The following is a 26,077-nucleotide window of genomic DNA, read 5'->3' as shown; positions in this document are numbered from 1 at the left end:
ATAACCTTCTGAAGAAGGGCACTAAGTGCCTGAAAATGGCTAAGAAATTAAATTTCTTTTATGCAACTGGTTGCTGATTATTTTGATATGTATGTATGTATGTATGTATGCGTGTCCCACCCTTTCTCCAAAACCATTGGATCAATCTGAACCAAATTTACTGTCTGGAAAGAAGTTCTATGGAGATAAGAATCAACTATCAATCAAAGGAGTAGGTGTGGGGGGTGAAAAATAAGTATATCCCATGACAGACAAAAACCCAAATTTTATTCATCCATTATTTGAGAATGAGGACACTTAATCACTTACAACAAACTTTGCACATAATTTCAACCCTTTCTGAAACTTTTTCTTACTGACACCTCCTCACAAAATGGTGAAAGTAAGAAAAGTTTACCACTAACTACATTTTTGTTGTTCTTGCAGTAAAACTGTCACATCAGGCATGATGTTTTAATTTATTAGTTCACTACTATTAACTCTATTCATTACATACTTTGCAAACCATTTTCTTATGTAGTACAGAATGTACCTGTAAAATTATATCATTGTATGACACATGATTCAGGAGATATAATGTCATAAACATTGAGCTGTATGAAAACAAAACTGCAGGGCAAAATTTGCCAAAAATATATGTGAAATATGTGTGAATTATGTGAAATATATGTTCAATATATGTAACACGAGTGTACAAGGTTGAAGCTATGGGTTAAAATGCTTCTCCTAAACCTCAACCATACTTGCTACATATGTAACTTACTATCTGTAAAAAAATACTGTGGTGGTAAGCAACACCAACTTCCTATTGGGGTGAGGGAGAAGTTGATGGAGAGACAGAAAGGAAGAAGGAGGAGATGGACACAGATTGGGGGAGGGGGGGGGGGGGGATATGGACTGATAGAATATTAGAATAAGTAAATACCTGGGCAATGCCAGGTACTAAGCTAGTAATGAAATAAGAGAAATAATGACACTGGAATTACATGACAACTTGTTACTGCCTTCAGTCATGTAGATAATAAAATATTTGTCATGGCAACACTTTTGCATAGTTGTAAGCTTGTTTTAACTGCAAAGCACACACCACTATAATTTTTATAATATGAAGTATTCTCTTGCATTAACCTGTATAATATAACCATGAATATTTTGTTAGTTCCTTGAAAAAAAGCTATTGTATATTGTTAAAATATCTATCAGAGTTTATGGTTATGTGGAAAAGTGGAGTTCAGTAATTTGTGTTCCACTAATAGTACACACACTCCGTTCTCATATAGTGTAGTCCCTTAGTGAGACTGATAAGGATTTTCAAAACTCCAACCTCAATTATTCTGTGAGTTCACATACCCTAATGAATGCAGAGATGCTTCAGCAAAAAAGAGGAGCATTTTTCAGAATCAGCCACTGCATCATGCACAAACCGTAATAGCCAGATGCAGTATTGATCTCAAGCAAAAGCATCTAAATTGGCCAGTCATTGCACTACTGTTACTTTGTCAGTTTTTGGTTTGAGTTTTTGCACAGTTGTATAAGAAAAGAAATGGCATGTGACGAGGGCCTCCCGTTGGGTAGACCGCTCGCCTGGTGCAAGCCTTTCGATTTGACACCACTTCGGCGACTTGCACGTTGATGGGGATGAAATGATGATGATCAGGACAACACAACACCCAGTCCCTGAGCGGAGAAAATCTCCGACCCAGCCGGGAATTGAACCCGGGCCCTTAGGATTGACAGTCCGTTGCACTGACCACTCAGCTACCGGGGGCGGACTGCACAGTTGTATGACTAGATGTTACTGACACATCAGTCTAAAGCACTAAATGGTGCAATGATTTTTGCAGAATTCTTTCCGAGGCCACTCCTAACTTGTCTAGTTTGGCTAAAACCAATATCCTACATGCCATAGTTTATTAAATGGACCAGAACATACATGGTGATCAGAACCCGCCTACTCGGTATTGGTTCCCATGCAACACTGATCACAGCATTTACATCACACATGAAACATCCTTTATCAATTACCGCAGGAGCTGACAGTGGTAGTGGCAACTTCACTTGTCCAGTTGATAAAGTGTGAAGAGTGATACAGAGTTTATTCTCGCAAAGATGTGCGCCAGCTTAGTCACAAAAAGCATAGAATAAATGAAGCTGTAATATTCTCTTTAAGAAATTGTACAGGCATTAACAGGAAGTATTTTAAGTAAAATATGAAAAACTGACATCATAATAGCAGAGAAGTGATTTAAACCCTCCTCCATCTAAACACTAACCTATTGTCTTACCTACTGCATCACCTGCCTCCATAAAGATTCACAAAATGGTCCATTGAAACTGAAGTGTCAGTATGTAACTCCAAATGGAGTTTCTCATTTGCGCAACTCCATCGATCAGCTTCCTGTTAGAGTCATTGTTGTTCTCTAGTGATTATATTTTCTAATCTTATCCAAATTGTCTGCCCCCTCCTGTAAAACAAAGAACTCTCATAGCAATAGTGCATCCCATTCTGTATGAATGAAAGACGAGCTTCATCATTCATGTTTTTATTCTTGGGTCGGCAAGATGTTCAAAATTGTACTCTCAAAATGATAAGACCCAATGAGCAAGACCAATAGTGCAGTTACATTAGATGAATTTGCAATTGTGAATAATGACTACCATCAGCTGTAGAATGGAATGATGATAATGAAAATTTGTGCTGGACCGGGACTGGAACTTGGATTTCCTTAACATTTGGCTATCTGTGCATGACTCGTGGCCAGACCCAAACTTCCATATGTCATCAATCATACGTCTACAACATATGGAAGTTTGTATGGTGACATGTGGAAATTTGGGTCTGGTCATGAGTCATGCACGAATAGCCAAATGGTAAGGTGACCACTTGCAATAAGTGGGAAATTTGGGTTCGAGTGCCAGTCCGGCACAAATTTTCATTGTTGTTATTCACAATTGCAAATTCATCTGATGTGGCAAGTCATGGATGTGGTTGCCTCAGTGCATCATTATTAGAATAACACCAGCACTGCAATATCATAATAGTGTAATTAGTCATCCAGAAGGAAAATTACCTATAATCCATATATATTTGGATAAAAGAGCTTAGAAAGTAATTTTGACTCTTCCCAAACTCAGAGACAGTATCAGATGCTTCCTTTTAACAATTTTTTCCAAAAGATCTGCTCCAATGAGACTATCTGCAAGCTAATTGCTTCAAAAGGAGCTCACTGAATCTCATCTCCTGTTCTGAAAAGTAATTGATGGTTCTTACATGGTGAGTATAATTATTCATTACCCACTCACAAGCTAGACAGGTATGACTGTAACAGCCATATGATCCTCATCATCCATCACTGAATTTATTATCATATTTTCTAGATATGAAAGATGTATTACATGTTTCTATTTGTTGCACCTGTATATGTAACCTGTGTATCCATTTCTTTTTTACTTCCAGTCTAGCAAGGTGTATACAAGTTGTGGTAAATCATTTATTAAATTTCATCAGGTTGTTGCACTTCTTCAGCAATGCATACATTGTACCGTTAAAATTGTTTTGCAGTAGTAAACCTTGATACATTTTTAAGTGGCTAGTCATCTGCACTTGACTCAAAGTAAATGTGAAACACAAATTGTGTAAATATTTAAATGTAACTGCAAAATATGCTTAAATGTTGACAAACATAAAGCAGTTGATTCATCTTGTTGAATCCTTAAGATCAGATCAGAAGCTCATACTTTTGGTCTAAAAAATGATATCACTCCAGACTTGAAAGAAAATATCAGGTGCCATAAACAAATAAGTTCAACATTCTAGACTATGAAAACACAAGAAAGAGAATTTTTTAATACAATTGAAGAAGTTTTTGAGACCACCAGCATGAACGAGTTTAATGGTGGCTCAGTCCAAGTGCATTTTAAAATATGTGCTTCCATAGAAAATAGTGATGAAGTAAACTGTGGAAAATAAATATCATGACACTCACAGCAAGTCATGAGAGAAGATTGGACATCAGCATGAATGGGGTAATTATCTGTTCCAAAAAACATGACATGATGTTGCCAGAATTCTCATTAATCATCACAATTCAAAGTATATAGTTGTGCAAAACCAGGCACACCATGCAGAAAACCATTAATGAGGTTGTGAAATATAACATCAACACTTCCCCTCTGATGCCTTTACCTTTTTTAAAGACAAACTGATTGTCATTCAATTGATCTTCAACTTACTTTTGCCTTCTTTTGTACATTAATTTTGTCAGCAACATGGATACATGAGCAGTATTGTCAAGATGTTTACGTGACAATCCTTGATTTTACCTGCTCGTGGTATCTTTGTGACTGTGTGGATGTTTATCATATTGGAAGACATGAACAGTACAATGGCCACAATGAACCAAAGTTTATTTTTCTTCCACATACAAGCTAACAACACTTGAGAACATAGACACAAACACATAAACAATCCAGGTACTGTCGCAAGCAATTGCTGGCAGTAAGTATGGGCACAATATGAGGGTGAGGGCATGCTTCACTGAGCTTATAAAGAGGAGGGCTCTAGTAGATGGTACGACAGATGTTATGCCATGTGCACAGTCCAGGTATCCCATCACAGGTAGCTTCTGATGGCCAGCCCGCATGAATATAGTTGGTGGAAAGTTCAAAGTGTAGTGCACTGGTGGCCTGATGACTTGGTGCATTTCTAAGTATTATGTACAGGATTACAGCACCCTTTGCTCTGTGGGGAAAGGGTACTTCACTGCTGTGGGCATGGCTGTTGAAATGTGCATGGTCTCTATGGCGGATGCCATAGATGATGAATTCAGTGGCAGAAGGAGATTCCAGGATTGAACCAATGATTAGGGCAGGAGTGGTTTGGTTGTGGACATGCATGGCAGTCATTTCTCCTCTGCCATGTACTTAATTGTGAATTGCAGAATAATCATGTAGATGTAGTTTTTTATGTAGATGTAGTACTGTCAGAGAGGAGCATCTGATTCTTTGACTTGGTGGAACTATGCCCAACAGTGAAGTGGCCAGCTGCTCAGTCAGGTGTGCTGGGTATCTGGTGTTGAAGGTTGTAAAGGTGCTGGGGAAGGTCCAGCAGCAGGCAAATGGAAGGGGAGGGGGGAAGAGTAGGACACTGGAGGAGTGGCACGAGGCAGTGAGGGCAGGTCTACACTCACAGCTGGGATGCCCCACAAGGCCAGGACAGATGCTGAGGGCAGAGGCAGTGAACTTATGGCCCTTGCCATCATGCAAGGATACAACTGGCTGTGGCGGCACACCACCAGTCCATCACTGATGCACACCATACACAGGCAGCAGCCACAGCAGCTGCAGGTTGTGGGCAGAATCCGCTTCGGACAGCAGTAGAACCCCAAGCTCAGACTATGGAGCCAGAAGTGAACTGTGGTGAGGGCTGTGCCAACGGGTGTTGGTGTGGCAACATGAGCAGATGCAGGAGGGTACATGGCTGACAACTACGGAGCATCTCAGTCTGACTCTGACCCCCACCAGTGCAAACCTGTAGGAACTCAACGAGCTTGTCAAGATGTTGTTAACAGAGGAATCTGTGGCATGCTTCCTTATTTTAACCTTGAATGTGTAGATGAGATGTTCTGCCTCACCGTTAGATTGGGAGTGAAAAGGAGGAGCAGTCATTTGACAAATGTTGATGAGTGCAAAAATCATGAGAGGGCTGATACACAAACTGTGGACCATTGTCCGTCACAAGCTTATAAGGCAAAATTTGAAAAGAAAAAAAGTTGGAGAAGATCTGAATCATAGCCATGGGTGTCACCAAATGATAGTGGATAATGTATGGAAATTTAGAGAAAGCATTCACAATCACCTTGTAGTCTGAGTTTCTAGTCTGTCAGTTGCACTTCAATAAGCAGTTTGTTATGATTCGTAAGTAATGAAGACACATAGTTAATGTCCATGTCCACAGAAGCATGCTGGGAATGACATACAGACACTCTAAGTCCTTTTTTCCTACAGTTGTTGCAAGTCGCCCACAGCTTAGGGTACATGGCCCTGTCATGTTGCACAAAACAATGTGGCCAAGATGGGAGTGCAGACCACTGCCATTACTGTGGTTGTTGTTTGACACGTCACTCTCCATTGTGGCACAGAGGCCACATTTGCATGGCTGCTATGTTTCCCTCCCTCTGAGAACTAACCATCTCCTGAAGACCAGCAACGGGAGCCGCTATGGTGATGTCACACCAAGCATCAATCTGATCAACAGCAGCACAAGATACCTTGATACATTGAGCAATATTTAGCACTTCAGCCAAAGATGGATTCTCACACTGCAGTACACATTGATGCACCTCCCTGTCTAGAGCCAACTGATAGATGGCACCACAGACCAGAGAAACACCAATAGGAATCATGGTGAGCATTGGTAACAAACTGACATTTGTGAATGAGAACATTGTGTTTGGCTGCTCAAGCATGGTGGGACCGGAGGGGCTGTTTATGACAATGGTAGAACTCTAGAAGCACTTCTATGGTGTATGTCCACTTACAGTTATGTCAAAAACTGGAAACTCCAGATAGGAATATGAACAATGTAGGAAAAGATTGTTGCTTACCCTAAAGAAGACACGTCAAGTTGCAGACAGGCACAATTAAAAGACACTCACATAAAGCTTTCGACTACAGCCTTTGTAAGTAAAAGGGGGACATGTATGGTTGAGGAGAGAGAAGAATGCTGTCTGGTGGAGTATGCATGAACTAGCCTACCAACAGGCGCAGTGTCAGGAGGTTGTGGGGCAGAGAAGTGGGGGGAAAAAAACTGGAGCAAAAAGGAACGGAGTGGGAAAAGACAGGTGGGTGCATGGCAGAGAGATGCAAATAAACTGTGTGGGATATGAGGATGAGGAAGAGGTCATAGGACAGAGGTAGTGGAAACTGTTGGGTGGAGGGTGTGGGTTGAGGCCAGGATGACTACAGGAGTGGAAAATGTGTTGTAAGGATAACTCCCATCTGCACAGTTCTGAAAAGCGGGTGGTGGAGGGAAGGATCCAGATGGCTCAGGTAGTGAAGCAGGCACTGAAGTCAAGTGTGTTATATTCAGCTGTGTGTTGTGACACAGGGTGGTCTATTTTGCTTTGGTCACAGTTTGGAAGTTTCTGTTCATCCTCTTGGACAGCTGGTTGGTGGTCAAACCAATAAAAAAGGACATGCAATGATTGCAGCAGAGATTGTAAATGACATGGCTGCTTTCACAGGTGGCCCAGTCCCTGATGGGGTAGGATAAACGTGTGACAGGACTGGAATAGGAAGTGCTGGGTGGGTGAATTGAGCAGGTTTTGCACCTGGGTCTTCCACTGGGATATGATCCTTGTTGCAAGGGGTTGAAATAGGAAGTGGCATGAGGATGGACTAGGATGCTGTGGAGGTTGAGTGGACAATGGAATGCCACTTTATGAGGGATGGGAAGTACCTTGGATAGGATGTCCCTTATTTCATGTGATGATGATAGGTAATCAGTGCCCTGGCAAAGGATGCGGTTCACTTTTTACAGTCCAGAGTGGCACTGCATGATAAAGGGGACACACCTACGTGGCTGGTTCTTGGGGCTGGGGGGAGGATTGGGGGTGTGAGGGGAAATGGTTGTCTTGTGACAGCCAGAGCGAGAGCACCAGCAGCAGCGAGTACTGTTTGTATAAAGCGTTTATTTTGCATTTTGTTTACGACCTTCCACTAAGGAAGGGATTCTATTTGTGTTTATCTGCTCTGCATAGTAACTAACAGTTCTTGATAAAACTTTACGTAGTTTTCGTGTTAGATTTCTTAGTGTTTTCTTGATCGTTTGGAACAGAAAGCGCCCTAAAACCGTCTTTTGTTTGTTTCGCGGCCGTTAGCCACTAGTCACTTGAATCAGCAGTTGTCTTGTGACAGCCAGAGCGAGAGCACCAGCAGCAGCGAGTACTGTTTGTATAAAGCGTTTTTGTACTTATTTGCTGCGCTTAGCTTTTAAATAGTTTTTCTGGGAAAACCTAGCGTAGTTTTCGCGTCTCGTATTTCAGTGAGTGTTTCTTGATTATCAGAGTAGCTCATCAGAAGATTATCTTGGGAATTTGTCACCGTATAGAGTAGGGTAAACATAGTCATGTGTAGGGACTGTGGTTGTTGTGAGCAGATGCAAGGAGAATTGGCCACTCTTCGGGGGCAGGTGGAGGCTTTGTCTGTTAGGCTCATCGAGCTCGAGGCGCAGGCGTCGGCTCGTAGTGGCGTTGGGGCAACTGTGGTGAGACCTATGCCTACTTCGGTGGCCTTGGAATCACATGGAACCCCTGATGTCGCTGCATCTTCCGGCAGTGAGCATCTTACCGGTCAGCCATCACTCCAGGGTGAATGGCGGACAGTGGTGGGCTCGCGCGTGCCTGGCCGAAAGGCAAAGGTGGGATCTGGCCGCGTGGCAGCTGCCTTACCCCTTTCCAACAGGTACGGGGTGCTTCCTAGTGGTGATGACATCGTTTCCGAGCCACCACAGGATGCCTCGCCTGTTGGGCCAGTGGCCGATTCTCCGGCAAGGTCCCGACAGTCACAGAGGGCGGGCCTATTAGTTATAGGGAGCTCCAACGTTAGGCGGGTTATGGAGCCCCTCAGGAAAATAGCGGGTAGGTTGGGGAAGAATGCCAGTGTGCACTCGGTGTGCTTGCCAGGGGGTCTCGTCCGTAATGTGGAGGAGGCCCTTCCGGCAGCTATTGAACGCACTGGGTGTGACCGGCTGCAGATAGTAGCACATGTCGGAACGAATGACGCCTGCCGCTTGGGTTCTGAGGCCATCCTTGGTTCCTTCCGGCGGCTGGCTGATTTGGTGAAGACAACCAGCATCGCACGCGGAGTGCAAGCTGAGCTTAATATCTGCAGCATAGTGCCCAGAGTCGATCGCAGTCCTCTGGTTTGGAGCCGTGTGGAGGGTCTAAACCAGAGGCTCAGACGACTCTGCGACTATAATGGTTGCAAATTCATCGACCTCCGTTATTGGGTGGAGAACTGTAGGGCCCCCCTAGACAGGTCAGGCGTGCACTACACACCGGAAGCAGCTACTAGGGTAGCAGAGTACGTGTGGCGTGCACACGGGGGTTTTTTAGGTTTTTTAGGTTAGAGGGACCCCCCCTTGGGCGAAACGATAAAATACCTGACGGCTTACCAGAGAGGACATTATCATCGTTGATAAAGAACGTCCGTCCTCAGAGACCAAAAACAGGAAAAGTTAACGTAATATTGGTAAACTGCAGGAGTATCCAGGGCAAGGTTCCTGAATTAGTATCTCTTATTGAAGGAAATAGTGCGCATATAGTATTAGGAACGGAAAGTTGGTTAAAACCGGAAGTGAACAGTAACGAAATCCTAGACACAGAATGGAATATATACCACAAGGATAGGATAAACGCCAATGGTGGAGGAGTATTTATAGCAGTAAAGAATTCAATAATATCCAGTGAAGTTATTAGCGAATGCGAATGTGAAATAATCTGGGTTAAGTTAAGTATCAAAGGTGGGTCAGATATGATAGTCGGATGCTTCTATAGACCACCTGCATCAGCAACCGTAGTAGTTGAGCGCCTCAGAGAGAACCTGCAGAACGTCGTGAAGAAGTTTCGTGATCATACTATTGTAATAGGGGGAGACTTCAATCTACCAGGTATAGAATGGGATAGTCACACAATCAGAACTGGAGCCAGGGACAGAGACTCTTGTGACATTATCCTGACTGCCTTGTCTGAGAATTACTTCGAGCAGATAGTTAGAGAACCAACTCGTGAAGCTAACATTTTAGACCTCATAGCAACAAATAGACCGGAACTTTTCGACTCCGTGAATGTAGAAGAGGGTATCAGTGATTATAAGTCAGTGGTTGCATCAATGACTACAAGTGTAATAAGAAATGCCAAGAAAGGAAGGAAAATATATTTGCTTAACAAGAGTGATAGGGCACAAATCGCAGAATATCTGAGTGACCACCATCAAACGTTCATTTCTGAGGAAGAGGATGTGGAACAAAAATGGAAAAAATTCAGAAACATCGTCCAGTACGCCTTAGATAAGTTCGTACCGACTAAGGTCCAAAGTGAGGGGAAAGATCCACCGTGGTATAACAATCATGTACGAAAGGTACTACGGAAACAAAGAAAGCTTCATCATAGGTTTAAGAGTAGTCGAATCATAGCTGATAAGGAAAAGCTGAACGAAGCGAAAAAGAGCGTAAAGAGAGCAATGAGAGAAGCATTCAACGAATTCGAACATAAAACATTGGCAAACAATCTAAACAAGAACCCTAAAAAGTTTTGGTCATATGTAAAATCGGTAAGCGGATCTAAATCGCCTATTCAGTCACTCGTTGACCACGATGGCACCGAAACAGAGGACGACCGAAGAAAGGCAGAAATACGGAATTCAGTGTTCCGAAACTGTTTCACTGCGGAAAATCGTAACACGGTCCCTGACTTCAGCCGTCGCACGGACGCCAAAATGGAAAATATTGAAATAAACGATATCGGAATTGAAAAACAACTGCTATCACTTAGTAGCGGAAAAGCATCCGGACCAGACGAGATACCCTTAAGATTCTACAGTGATTATGCTAAAGAACTTGCCCCCTTTCTATCAGCAATTTATCGTAGATCGCTGGAAGAACGTAAAGTACCTGGCGACTGGAAGAAAGCGCAGGTCGTTCCCATTTTCAAGAAGGGTCATAAATCAGATGCGAATAATTATAGGCCTATTTCGCTTACGTCAATCTGTTGTAGAATAATGGAACATGTTTTGTGTTCTCGTATTATGACGTTCTTAGATAATACAAATCTCCTTCATCATAACCAACATGGATTCCGCAAACAGAGATCATGTGAAACTCAGCTCGCCCTATTTGCCCAAGAAATTCACAGTGCCGTAGACACTGGCGAGCAGATTGATGCCGTATTCCTGGACTTCAGGAAGGCATTTGATACGGTTCTGCACTTACGTTTAGTGAAAAAAATACGAGCTTACGGAATATCGGACCAGGTTTGTGATTGGATTCAGGATTTCCTAGAAGAAAGAACACAACATGTCATTCTTAACGGTTCAAAATCTGCAGATGTAGAGGTAATTTCGGGAGTACCGCAGGGAAGCGTGATAGGACCTTTATTGTTTACAATATACATAAATGACTTAGTTGACAACATCGGTAGCTCCGTGAGGCTATTTGCAGATGACATGGTTGTCTACAAGAAAGTAGCAACATCAGAAGACTCGTACGTACTCCAGGAGGACCTGCAGAGGATTAATGCATGGTGCGACAGCTGGCAGCTTTCCCTAAACGTAGATAAATGTAATATAATGCGCATACATAGGGGCAGAAATCCATTCCAGTATGATTATGCCATAGGTGGTAAATTATTGGAAGTGGTAACGACCGTAAAATACTTAGGAGTTACTATCCAGAGCGATCTGAAGTGGAATGATCACATAAAACAAATAGTGGGAAAAGCAGGCGCCAGGTTGAGATTCATAGGAAGAATTCTAAGAAAATGTGACTCATCGACGAAAGAAGTAGCTTACAAAACGCTTGTTCGTCCGATTCTTGAGTATTGCTCATCAGTATGGGACCCTTACCAGGTTGGATTAATAGAAGAGATAGACATGATCCAGCGAAAAGCAGCGCGATTCGTCATGGGGACATTTAGTCAGCGCGAGAGCGTTACGGAGATGCTGAACAAGCTCCAGTGGCGGACACTTCAAGAAAGGCGTTACGCAATACGGAGAGGTTTATTATCGAAATTACGAGAGAGCACATTCCGGGAAGAGATGGGCAACATATTACTACCGCCCACATATATCTCGCGTAATGATCACAACGAAAAGATCCGAGAAATTAGAGCAAATACGGAGACTTACAAGCAGTCGTTCTTCCCACGCACAATTCGTGAATGGAACAGGGAAGGGGGGATCAGATAGTGGTACAATAAGTACCCTCCGCCACACACCGTAAGGTGGCTCGCGGAGTATAGATGTAGATGTAGATGTAGATGTACTGGAGATCTGTTGGTGGACTAGGTCTAGGGGAGAGCGCATTGTGAAGGCTTTGGTGAGACCCTCAGCATACTGAGCAAGGAAGTTTTTGTCAGTGCAGATACACTGTCTCTGGGTGGCCAGGGTATATGGGAGGGATTTTTTGGTGTGAAAGGGATGTCATCTGTCAAAATTCAGGTACTGTTGGTGGTTGTTGGGTTGACTGTGGACAGAGGTGTGGATGAAGCCATCAGAGAGGAAGAGGTCAACATCTAGGAAGAGGGCACGCTGGGTTGAGGAGGACCACATGAAGTGGATGGGAAAGAAGGTGCTGAGGTTGTGAAGGAACAAAGATAGGGTGTCTTGGCCCTGAGTCCATATCATGAAGATATAATCAGTGAACCTGAACCAGGCTAGGAAGGTCTCCTCTAGATTGCCCATAAAATGGTTGGCATAGGAGGGTGCCATGTGGGTGCCCAAGGCTGTGAAGGACATTGGGAAAGGTAGTGTTCAATAGCAGTAAGACCATGGGCATGAGGGATGTTGGTTTATAGGGAGGTGGCATTAATAGTGACAAGTAGAGATCCAGGAAGTAAATGGGTGGGGATGGTGGAGAGGCAATGAAGGAAATGATTGGTGTCTTTGACATGGGAGGCTAGATTACAGGCAATTGGTTGGAGATTTTGGTCAATGAGGGCTAAAATTCTTTCAGTGGGGGCACAATAACCAGCCACAATGGGATGACCTGGATTGTTGGGTTTGTGGAATTTGGGGATCATGTAGAATGTTGGTGTGTGGGGCGTCCATACCTGCCAATTTTTCTTGTTTTCCCAGAAGATTCCCGGATTTTGGGGTAGTCTTCCAGTTTTTTGGATGAACATCGTTTCTTCACAGATTTTCAACTCCTGGGCTTGTTCCCACCCTCTGCGTTCATATCGCATCTCAGTTCTGAGTTTCGATAATAGCTGCTATTCTGAGATGCGAGTGTTTGAAATTCGACTAAAAGTTGACAGATAAAGTATCGCTAATCCCTTCTCACAGAATATTGCTGCACTTTTGTCTAACTCTGTGTGTTTGAAGCACCACCGGTGAAAGTCGATCGAACATTCTATCGATAATCACACCTTACAGATTATCGCTGCATACTCTTTGTGCTTTGACTGCATGTTAGCAGAAAAGCCTTGCTTATGCTTGTTTTTTATGTTGTTTTTGCTGTATGTTCTGGTATTCACGCAATTGTGCAATTCATGCAATCAAGTGCAGTAAAGCTAAATTTTGTGTAGTGTGTGAACTGTTCCCAATGTTAAGTGACAACAAATGAACACTCATCAGCAAGTAACTTGTGTAAGTATCTAACTTCGGAGTTCAAAAATAGGGATCTTAAAATGTAATGTGTTAACATTATTTGTAATCTCTTTCTGTGTAGTCTTTTCTTGCTATGAAATTTCCTGGCAGATTAAAACTGTGTGGCAGAGCAAGACTCGAACTCGTGACCTTTGTCTTTCGCGGGCAAGTGCTCTACCATCTGAGCCACCCAAGCACGATTCACGTCCCATCCTCACAGCTTTACTTCTGCCAGTACCTCATCTCCTGCTTTCCAAACTTTACAGAAGCTCTCCTGCGAACCAGGAGAGCTTCTGTAAAGCTGATGTAACATGCATGTATCACGATCATGCGGGTCAGGTTTTAATTCAGTAGAAAGTTCATATGATCTCATGCTGTTATTTTAGGGAAAATTTTGAAGTTTACTGTATAAATTACAACATAACCATGTTTTATATTCATATTTAATTACAAAACACATCAAAAATATATCAATCATAGCAAAAAGGTATCAAAAATTGTAAAATTTGTCAAAAATATTACAATCACAGCAAAAATGTTTCAATAATTAAAAATTACATCACAAAATCAAACTTTATTTTTTGTGAAATGGCTTGAAACAGTTTTTTTCCTTGGATAGACATAAGTACTGATTGCATTTGACACATTTAGTTTTTGTCCTGCTGTTGCAGTACTCAAACTGACAAGTCCTTGGGGAATAAATGTCATCCACTGTTGGCCAGTGGTCATAGCCATCATACCTCTTGTCCAGCCCTGGTTTTGGATGGGGTTTGTAAATTTTTGCATTTTTAGGTGGAACTACTTCACTCTCTAATTGTACCTCACATTCTTCGGTGCTTTTCCTATCTCGACATGACAATAGAGCCTCGGCCAAAGACATCCTGAATTTCAGCAAATCCATTACATTCTTTTTGGAAGTTGCTGTTCCCTGCAGTGCTGTCTATACATAAACCAACAATTTACTACAGTCAGGTCTATAAAGTGAAGTAACCACTTAATGGTCCATTTTTTGTTCCGAACCACGTCTGATAGCATTCAATTTGTTGGTCATTAATATCTACTCCACCCATATTAACTGTACTTCTTAATGACAGATGGACAATCTATTTCTAAATATTTGTATTCCTTCTTACTCCACCTTTGGACTTTGCACTTTGGCTCTATGCCAGCAGAAATGGATGCCACAACAACCTTTTGATTATCCTGCCACTCAGTTATAATGACAGCCTCATATGATCGAACGTACTGATGACCTCTACTCCTTTTTCCTTTCAGTTTAACATTTTTCATTCTGTTTGTCGTTATTGTCCCTGTGCCTTCGATTCCCCTCTCTCCGAGTATCTCTATTGAAATAAATTAAACTTCCCTCAGGTAGAGTTTGGGAAAGTCGCAAAATCACTGATGGTCCTAAGCCTAATGGCTCAGATGGCTCTGAGCACTATGGGACTTAACTGCTGAGGTCATCTGTCCCCTGTAACTTAGAACTACTTAAACCTAACTAACCTAAGGACGTCATACACATCCATGCCCGAGGCAGGATTCGAACCTGCGACCGTAGCGGTTGCGCGGTTCCAGACTGTAGCGCCTAAGCCTAATGATTTGTCACTAACATTCATGCTGGCACCCTGATATATCTCAAAATCTAAAACTATATCTGAAGCTGAAGCCAAAACAAAGTTCTTAAGCCCTAAAGGCCTAGGTTTGCCTTTGATATATTGTTTTAATTTACAACGCCCTGTGAAGGGTATCATTTGTTCATTGATACTGTAATAATTGAATGTATGGGATAAAGTATGGCATCTCTCTCTCACAGAATCAATGAGTGGTTGAATCTTCCACAGTCTATTCGTTTGGACATTTGAGGTGGTGCTACAGCATCTAAATGTATGTTGTATCACAGGGCAAGAAAAAACGGTCTCGACACATACTGTCACTAACTGCACCCAGAGAAATGCATTTCTGCCAATACATAGGTAACCTAGGATACCTTATGCACCCCGTAATTAAGTTAATTCCAAAAAAACACCTTAATTTCTCCAACTGTTGTATCTAATGACTTGCCACTCTTAGCCACACTACACATGTTTGTGAACTTAGCAGCAGTTTCGAACAAACATTCACTGAAATGTTCAGAAAAATACTGAGCAGGGCTCTGAACAGGAGAAGGATTCTGTAACAAAGAAGAAAAAATCTAAGGTGTATGGTAAGAAATAAATATAATGCCTAATTAATGTGACACATATTTTCTACTTATCTGCACAGGAGTATGATCTATTTGTGGTGGATGTCACTTTTCTATGAAATCCATTTCGTGATAAAGTGAAGTTCTGGATTCTCTTTTACAACAATCTGAAGTGTTCTGTACTTCACACGTTTCATCAGAGATAGAATGATCTTCACTTTCGTGATCAATTTGTTTGACATTTGTAGAAGGAACATAGTCTTCATCTTCGTCTGAAGAGGCGCCACTTAGTTCGGAATCCTCTAACAGAGACAGAATCTGATCGTCTGTTAAACCTGCATTTATAAACAAATGATATGTATCAAGTCGTTTTTATTGTTGTATGGAAATCAGAAGTAAAACCAACTAAACAGCAATGTAACAACCTGCCCAGTAAAAATGGATGCTGCACAAGATAAAACCTAACTGGCACAATCGGGTTGGTACAATTTTGGCGCCAATTTATTATTAAGAAGTATGAGATTCCTGACGTTTTTCATTGCCAGTATGTTGTATATACAATATCAAACAAACACAAGTGGTTATACATTAAAAGACTTTAAGTAACCCAAAGTAATCAGCTACTAACCTGAAGTACACATGACGCTTGTATTTACACTCACTTTCAGTGTTGCTGCTGGTGCAGAATCGGATCAAAAACAAGTGAAACGTGCAGCACGCAAGATGCACAATCATCCAGTTGGAAGCAAAGCAGAAGCAACAGGTCGGTATACAAAATTAAAAACCGAACCAGCACGATTGTGTGGGCTCAGGTGGAAAGGGCTATTGCTCTGGCAGCTGCACCTCTTCAAGAACAACATGTTCCTCTGGCCGCTCAACAGATATCCCTGCATTGTGGTTTTACCTATGGTTTGGCTATGTGTATTGCTGAGGCATGCAAGCCTCCCTACCAACGGCAATGTCCATGGTTCACAGGACAGGGGGGTGGGGGGAATTTTGTATATGTCATCATTAATGAGAGAACCTTGTACATATTGTTAATGAAAGAACTGTGACAAGTTTCGTTTTGTAGCACAATATAAACTAAATCTCGCAAAAAGTACAGTATACGCTGCATACACTGAAAATAGACAGTGTTATGTCTAAACCTCGCTGTGACTCTGTGACTGTATACATAAACTGAAAAATCTGATACTGCTATAAGGAGGGAACATAACAATGAAAAATCATTTTACAATTTCAGGAACTTTGATAAACCTATAAAGGTAATTTCAAGAATCTGATATACCTATAATTTAAAAAAAAGAATACTGATAATAATAGCTTGGGAAAGACGTGTACTTTGATAACATCCATTGATCAATTGGAGAACTGGGTGAAAATTAATCCTCATCATTTGACATATATAGCTAAGTTTAAGCATATGTGTAGGAAAATACCATGAGTCATTTTTCAGATTTATTTCAGGTTTGCAAATACTGATAATTGTATGTATGAGATAACCACACACATCTTAAAAATGTTTCTTATAATTAATTAAATATAATTGCTAATATATTTTCTGTTTGATTTTGTTTTACAGCACATTCAACTTTACAGTTCCATACTTATCAGCCCTGGCAATCATGATGTGCTTAGCTGGGGCCATCGTTCTGTACCTTGTGCCAGTTCGATACCTTATAATGGCATGGGGAATCAACAAATTTTCTCGAAAGCTGGTTCGCCCTCATACCGTCCCTAATAATGAAGTACTGGACCTGTTGTCTAGAGTACCTGATGATGAGGATCTGGTAAGCATATTACATTGTTGTTGTTGTTGTGGTCTTCAGTCCTGAGACTGGTTTGATGCAGCTCTCCATGCTACTCTATCCTGTGCAAGCTTCTTCATCTCCCAGTACCTACTGCAACCTACATCCTTTTGAATCTGCTTAGTGTATTCATCTCTTGGTCTCCCCCTACGATTTTTACCCTCCACGCTGCCCTCCAATACTAAATTGGTGATCCCTTGATGCCTCAGAACATGTCCTACCAACCAATCCCTTCTTCTGGTCAAGTTGTGCCACAAACTCCTCTTCTCCCCAATCCTATTCAGTACCTCCTCATTAGTTACGCATATTACATTAAATTTCAGAAAACAAGCTGTTATATGTGGTAGTCAAGTTGTGCCACACTGATAAAAGCCAAACAAATTACATAATGAAAACAATTACTCTGAGCTCCTGAAAAGCAATTTTCCTCCAGGGTGAGAGTAGTTATGTGACATGATTGGGAAGAATTATTAGATGCTACTGATTAATCAGATATTGATAGTAATATGTGTCCAGGGGTGAAATAACAAAAGAGAATGATGTAGCTCAGAAGCTATTGTGTCGAACTTCATGAGGAAGACATGGCATAAAGCAGAAATACTCAGTTTTGTAAGAGTGTGGGATGGACACACGGTGTGCATGTGCAGTTGTACCAGTTGTACACAAATAATACAGACTGTTGAGTCACAACTAGTCAGGCTTAAAGGATTTTTCTGGGTAAGAGAAAGCTTCTTGTGGATGGTCAATATGCATTTAGTCACTCATTTGCAACAGCAATTTTGGGTAGAGCATTGTATGACATGACTAAGGACTAAGTGTGCCCCCCCCCCCCCCCCCCCACACACACACGAAGCTTTCCCCAGGCTCACAATTTCCCTAGGCTCACAACTGTCTCCTGCACCCGGACCAGCAATTTTGGCAGAAACTACAGATCACCCAGATGGTTACGGATAGCCATCACTGATGTACAGGCATCATTTTTCAGAAGTCCAAGGAAACTGATTGTGCTTCAGGACAATAACATAACATACTTACATCCAGATTGCATGATGTTGAAATGTTCCCAGCTTGGAGGAAGGGAACCAATACTTACCTTGGTATCTGTTGACAAAATAAACTGTGGTGTAACTTTTGATTTTTATAGCTCCTCCGTTAAAGATACTGCCTCAGGTTCACTTCCTTGCAATGTTAGGTAATTTGTGACATGCTACCTATGAAATGATTTGCATGAAATGAAGAATTTAACTTAAAATTTTTTAGTACAAAGTGTTAGGGTAGTAGGAGTAATCCATCGAACTACAGACCTATATCATTGACGTCGGTTCGCAGCAGGGTTTTGGAGCATATACTGTATTCAAACATTATGAATCACCTTGAAGGGAACGATCTATTGATACGTAATCAGCATGGTTTCTGAAAAAATCATTCTTGTGCAATGCAGCTAGCTCTTTATTCGCACGAAGTAATGGCCGCTATCGACAGGGGATCTCAAGTTGATTCCGTATTTCTAGATTTCCAGAAAGCTTTTGACACCATTCCTCACAAGCGACTTCTAATCAAGCTGTGGGCCTATGGCGTATCATCTCAGTTGTGCGACTGGATTCGTGATTTCCTGTCAGGAAGGTCACAGTTCATAGTAATAGATGGCAAATCATCGAGTAAAACTGAAGTGATATCAGATGTTCCCCAGGGAAGCATCCTGGGACCTCTGCTGTTCCTGATCTATATAAATGACCTGGGTGACAATCTGAGCAGTTCTCTTAGGTTGTTCGCAGATGATGCTGTAATTTAACGTCTAGTAAGGTCATCCGAAGACTAGTATCAGTTGCAAAGCGATTTAGAAAAGATTGCTGTATGGTGTGGCAGGTGGCAGTTGACGCTAAATAACGAAAAGTGTGAGGTGATCCACATGAGTTCCAAAAGAAATCCATTGGAATTCGATTACTCGAGAAATAGTACATTTCTCAAGGCTGTCAGTTCAACTAAGTACCTGGGTGTCAAAATTACGAACAACTTCAGTTGGAAAGACCACACAGAAAATATTGTGGGGAAGGCGAGCCAAAGGTTGCGTTTCATTGGCAGGACACTTAGAAGATGCAACGAGTCCACTAAAGAGACAGCTTACACTACACTCGTTCGTCCTCTGTTAGAATATTGCTGCACAGTGTGGGATCCTTACCAGGTGGGATTGACGGAGGACATCGAAAGGGTGCAAAAAAGGGCAGCTCATTTTGTATTATCACATAATAGGGGAGAGAGTGTGGCAGATATGATATGTGAGTTGGGATGGAAGTCATTAAAGCAAAGACGTTTTTCGTCGCGGAGAGATCTATTTACGAAATTTCAGTCACCAACTTTCTCTTACAAATGCGCAAATATTTTGTTGAGCCCAACCTACATAGGTAGGAATGATCATCAAAATAAAATAAGAGAAATCAGAGCTCGAACAGAAAGGTTTAGGTGTTCATTTTTCCCGCACGCTGTTCGGGACTGGAATGGTAGAGAGATAGTATGATTGTGGTTCGATGAACACTCTGCCAAGCACTTAAATGTGAATTGCAGAGTAATCATGTAGATGTAGATGTAGACATAACACGGTCCTGACATCACAAAATCTGTTATAACACTGAGACATACATGACTACTGCTATGCTCCTTTTATAATTTTACTATAATGAACAGTGAATATATATATTGTTATCTGAGTACATTTGATAAATTACAGTTAATGAAGTTGCAATTTTAGATACCTGATTAGTTATTCCAGATTTGTTTTTGTATGATATTTTGTGTGTGATAATAATTTAACAGAAATACATTCCATAATTCATATATAAATATGTGGTTTTATTTGTATAAATGACTCTTCATACAAAATCTCAATTACTTCAATGTTATATAAAAGTATTTGTTCCTGGCACTTGCTTGCTGTAATTTTGACTTATGTTGTTTAGTACATTTTGAAAATCAACACAAATATAAAAAGTATAGCAGTAACTGTGTTTGCTTACTTCCTATGGCAGCTGTGAAGATCTTTTCTGTAATGTATTCATCCTAATTCATTGACAATACATAACAGGTTTACTAATTAGGTCACAGTCTATCTGTTTTATGTGAATAACATTGTTACAAAGTGTAGGAAACCGAATATTCATGGATTTACACAGGTATCATGATCTCCAAAATAACTGCCATCAGTCTGTTCATTATGTACTGTCCCCTTCTGCCACATTACAGTATGACATAAATGCTTGTATCTATGGTGTTACAAACTGCAACTTCACCTGCTCTTCAGTTTAATGATCATCCTTGTCAGAAACTGTTTACTGATCTGATGATGAAACATGCCAAGGATGATATCTGCCTGCTGATGATAGCCATTTTGAATGAGGCCACATTTCATATCTGCAGAACTTTGAACCTGAAATCTATATACAACATTATGAGAAGTATTTTTGCATGTTCTCATGATATTGTTACATTCCATTGTTTTAAATCTATATACTATAGATGAGGACAAGTGTGATAGCCTGAAGGTCAATGTGTGGTGTTGCTTGCTGAAAACTGGTATCATTGGACCATTCGTCTTTCATGAACTCACAGTGACTGGGACTGTATATCTGAATATGATGGAGAATTACATCATGTGACAATTCCCTCTGGGCATTTTTCAACAGGGTGGCACCCATCTGCACTACGTTAACATCACGTGCTCTTTTTTTGTTGATGAAACATTTCTGGACTCATGTTTGAGAGGCTTACATCAATGCTATGGCTAAGACATTCAATGGACCTGACCCCATTGGGCATCCTTCTGTGGCGTTTCTGAAGAACAAGTGTATGGCATTCACATGGCTGATGCTGCAGATCTTCATGGCCAGATTATAGTGGCACTCACAAAGCCTACAAGTGGATAGCAGGAGATTAGTTATTCCATAGACATAGTTTGTGCTACCAGTTGTGCTCATATTGAAGTCTAGTAAAACTCTGGAAGCTATTCTTGCCAGCTGTGTAAACCTCATTGAAATAGAAGTGATAGTTTCCAATATTGGTGTCGTTCTTTCTTATTGGTTCTTTGCCAAAATCCTCTATTTGAGAAAGAGTAAAATGTTAACTTGCGGTGGAAACAGAAAAACTTGAACTAGCATGACATATGCACAAATTAGACACCAAACATGTAGGACACCAAAAGAAGTAGGGTGTTCAGATGCTGAGGTGGAGGAAAGGACTCTCCAAACTGGTTCTGAAAAGGCACAAGATGTAACCGGAAAACAGTGTTCATCTATCTAAGAGTTATTTTTGTACATTAATCTGTGACAAACTGCGAGATTTTACTTTCAACAGTTACTGCCACTTTGGTGTCAAATTGTTTCTGTTTTATAGCATTAGACTTCAAGGGAGGCAAATATATTTTAGATTCTCTCACTAAAAATACCAGCAACTGTCTAAATTCTGTTGCAAAACAAAACTACCTATTATGTCCAGTGCAGCTGTATCTTTTAGGCCATTATGGTTCAGTTCAAGATAAAAACAAGTATATCCATTGCCTTAAACTTTCACTAATAAGTGTAGTGTCAGCTGACATTTAGTCACCTGACACAGTATACATTAGTGGCAAATGTACCTTCTTTTTACATTTTTTTGGCATTTCTCTAGCAAATAATCCATTTGAAAATGCCTAGCAGGTTCAGTTCTTCAGTGCTGCTCCACAGATCTTCATGGCCAGATTATAGTGGCACTCACAAAGCCTACAAGTGGATAGCAGGAGATTAGTTATTCCATAGACATAGTTTGTGCTACCAGTTGTGCTCATATTGAAGTCTAGTAAAACTCTGGAAGCTATTCTTGCCAGCTGTGTAAACCTCATTGAAATAGAAGTGATAGTTTCCAATATTGGTGTCGTTCTTTCTTATTGGTTCTTTGCCAAAATCCTCTATTTGAGAAAGAGTAAAATGTTAACTTGCGGTGGAAACAGAAAAACTTGAACTAGCATGACATATGCACAAATTAGACACCAAACATGTAGGACACCAAAAGAAGTAGGGTGTTCAGATGCTGAGGTGGAGGAAAGGACTCTCCAAACTGGTTCTGAAAAGGCACAAGATGTAACCGGAAAACAGTGTTCATCTATCTAAGAGTTATTTTTGTACATTAATCTGTGACAAACTGCGAGATTTTACTTTCAACAGTTACTGCCACTTTGGTGTCAAATTGTTTCTGTTTTATAGCATTAGACTTCAAGGGAGGCAAATATATTTTAGATTCTCTCACTAAAAATACCACCAACTGTCTAAATTCTGTTGCAAAACAAAACTACCTATTATGTCCAGTGCAGCTGTATCTTTTAGGCCATTATGGTTCAGTTCAAGATAAAAACAAGTATATCCATTGCCTTAAACTTTCACTAATAAGTGTAGTGTCAGCTGACATTTAGTCACCTGACACAGTATACATTAGTGGCAAATGTACCTTCTTTTTACATTTTTTTGGCATTTCTCTAGCAAATAATCCATTTGAAAATGCCTAGCAGGTTCAGTTCTTCAGTGCTGCTCCACAGATCTTCATGGCCAGATTATAGTGGCACTCACAAAGCCTACAAGTGGATAGCAGGAGATTAGTTATTCCATAGACATAGTTTGTGCTACCAGTTGTGCTCATATTGAAGTCTAGTAAAACTCTGGAAGCTATTCTTGCCAGCTGTGTAAACCTCATTGAAATAGAAGTGATAGTTTCCAATATTGGTGTCGTTCTTTCTTATTGGTTCTTTGCCAAAATCCTCTATTTGAGAAAGAGTAAAATGTTAACTTGCTCTGGAAGCTATTCTTGCCAGCTGTGTAAACCTCATTGAAATAGAAGTGATAGTTTCCAATATTGGTGTCGTTCTTTCTTATTGGTTCTTTGCCAAAATCATAAATCATAAATTTCATAATTCCATTAGAAATGGACTGTGAGTCCAGCTGAAAGGATGAACCAAAGAAAAGCTTCTATCAGCCTCAAAATATTTCTGGATTCTCCTATGCATTTTAATAGTGAGTCACTTGATAGTTTATGTTCTGATGGCAAAGGTGACAGAGCATTACATATGAAAGGTCAAGATCTAGAACTGAACCTTGTTCAGAGTGCATTTACAATGGCACTGTTTATACATAGGATTTGGTTGATTTTCATTCTTAATTGTCTCTGAGAAGAAGTGATTATACCTGTTTATTTTAGTTTGTTGACTAGTATATACTAACTTATTCCCAATTTTTGGCCCTCAGAGCCTTGGCATTTGTTTGTTGGCTGCAGGCTTGGCAACCATGGGGTTTCTGAACATGGACTGGTGAGTGCCACCAGTCCTCTGTCAACGTAACCTCTGGGCATGCTTCAGCAACTATAGGGGGGAAAACCTCAATCTTAAGTAGTACTGTGTGCCAATGAAATGCTTGGTTGTTGAGGTAGAACAGTAATTAGTGGGCGACCTCTCTGGACCTACAATACCTCAGTTGTGTAAGACTTACTGAGACAAGCAGGACTCTGTCTGAGTGGACCTCTCCTTTGATAGCTGCTTGTGGGACCAAGATGGAACCCTCAAACTCAAACTTATCTACTTCCAACATGATGGATGTACTGTCTGGGAGTACTCACACCCATCCATCTGAACAAATGAGTGAGGCTAGTCCTCTTGATAATCGAACTGCGTTTTGCGATGGAGCTGAAGGAGTTTGTAGTGATCAAGAGGAAGGAGGGGATGTTTGGAAAAGTGCCTTCATAAAGGCTTAGAAGGGATTGCTGGTATCTTAAAGTCTGTTAAGCAGTTATGAAATATGTCCTTCTTGGTAGAGACTAACAGGGCAAAGCAAGTAGAACTTCTTAGGAAGTCAGAAAAAGTGTGAGACTGTGACATAATTGTTAAGTTGCATAACTCCCTCAGCTTGGGCAAGATGTGATCACATGCCATGATATTATTCCCATAGCCATCTCAGAACTCAAATGAGATTGGGCATCACAGGGATAGTGGAAGTGGAGCAAAGGACACAAAGGAATAACGGAGAAATAGAGAAGTGCGCCATCTTCATTGTGATCTTCAGTTCTTCATTTCTGCCTGAACACATTATGGCAGTTCCTCCAACTTTAGGTTAGGCCTTACATACCTAAATCTATGTGGTACTACAAATTTCCAGTGATTTGGCCATACAATGTTGAGTTGCAGAGGCGAAGCAACCTGTGAAGAGTGTGGAAAGGCACCCTGTCTGTCTGTCTCCAGCAGTATGTATTAATCGCTCTGGGAGCCACCCAGTCTGGAGCTGAGATTGCCCTGTTTTCGCTGAGGAATGCAAAATCCCCTCTGCAGAAGCCAAAAACAGTATAAGGTGACAAAACCCCAAGTGTTTACCACTTTGGATCCTTCCATGGTGCAGAAACCAGCTCCTAAGGTGAATGTTTCAATGCAAATGACTTCCAGCACACCATTATCCACCACCAGCACCTGTACTTGTACCTGTACATGCTGAAGCCAATGATAGAAGAGACCAGCAAAATTTTCACAGTGAGCATCAAGAAGGCACCCCAAAAGCAGAGTATCTCTCAGTGCTCCCTTTCCCCATCATCTTGAAGTAAAAGGGAGTGGGAAAGGGTCATGATGTTTGGGTCAAAATCTGTCCTTGGCACCATCAGGCTTTATTCTGGTATGTCTGACTGATGAGCAGAACAACATGAATTTCAATGCCCCCAGGCAGGCCCTCCACTTTCCCTTACTCTACAATGATACGGGTGGACCAAAACCACACTGCTTCCATACTACAGTGGAATATGAATGGATACAGAATTCCTCTGGAGGAATTGAGAATCTTCTTACAGGACAGACCTTTTTGCCTCAGTCTCCAAAAGACTCATTCGTAACAGACTGATGATCCTGTGCTTGCAGGCTACCATTTCTTACTGGTGACACAATGAAAGGTGGGGTAGCAGTATTCATCATGCACACATTCCACACCTCCCCTTTGCCCTTAACCGCAGCACTACAAGCTGCTGTTACTCAGATAGGGTCCCATATTGCTGCCATGGTCTGCTCTTTGTACCTACTGCCCCATGAGCCCATTGTCTGTGGGGTCCTCACGTTCCTTGATTAAATATGTTGGCCCTTTCTGATCTTAGGAGACTTTAATGCATACAGTGTTCTACAGGATACTAACACCACTTGCCCCAAGGGTTGGGTAGCTGAGGATCTGACACTAACTACAGACATCATATTGATGAACATTGGTCAAGTTATACATTTTAGTGCTGCTACGGTTCATCTAGAGCCATAGACCTCTTCTTCTGCTCACCTGGCATTGCAGACACTGCTCAGTGGGAAATGGATGAGGACATTCACGGTAGTGACCACTACCCTATCTGGATCCATCTGCGCTGTGGAGCAGATCTTGAAAGAAAGCTGCTAAGATGGCTGTTCAGATAGGGTGACTGGGTACTTTATGGGCAGTTTTTGAACAGTTTGATGGCATCCAGTTCTTGGCGGGCCACATTACAGGAATGATCCACCACACAGCTGATGCATCCATTCTGAAGACAATGGGAACACCTCTGAGTCAGCCTGTCCCTTGGTGTAATGAGTGTTGTTCTGCAATCAGGGGAAGGAGGGTAGCTATACAAATTCAATCAGTGCCCTACAGACGTGAATCTTGCAGCCTTTCTACTGAAGTGGGCAAAGGTAAGGAGAATAATTCAGGACAGTAAGCAGAGG

At 41.4% G+C, this 26,077-nt stretch overlaps 1 protein-coding gene across 2 annotated transcripts in view; it reads left to right on the top strand.

Moving 5' to 3' along the window:
- The window catches only part of LOC126483843 (multiple C2 and transmembrane domain-containing protein), a 1,023,771-nt gene that overhangs the window by 979,832 nt on the left and 17,862 nt on the right, over positions 1-26,077 (top strand). For both annotated transcript variants that reach the window (XM_050107055.1, XM_050107056.1), the window contains one exon: positions 17,127-17,334. In XM_050107055.1, coding sequence (XP_049963012.1) covers positions 17,127-17,334 — 208 coding nt within the window. The remainder of the gene's footprint in view (positions 1-17,126; positions 17,335-26,077) is intronic.

This window comes from Schistocerca serialis, chromosome 6 (genome assembly GCF_023864345.2).
Source record: "Schistocerca serialis cubense isolate TAMUIC-IGC-003099 chromosome 6, iqSchSeri2.2, whole genome shotgun sequence".
Taxonomy (NCBI): Eukaryota; Metazoa; Arthropoda; class Insecta; order Orthoptera; family Acrididae; genus Schistocerca; species Schistocerca serialis.
The sequence above is the reverse complement of the archived record's forward strand: the minus strand, read 5'-3'. Positions and strand labels throughout refer to the sequence as shown.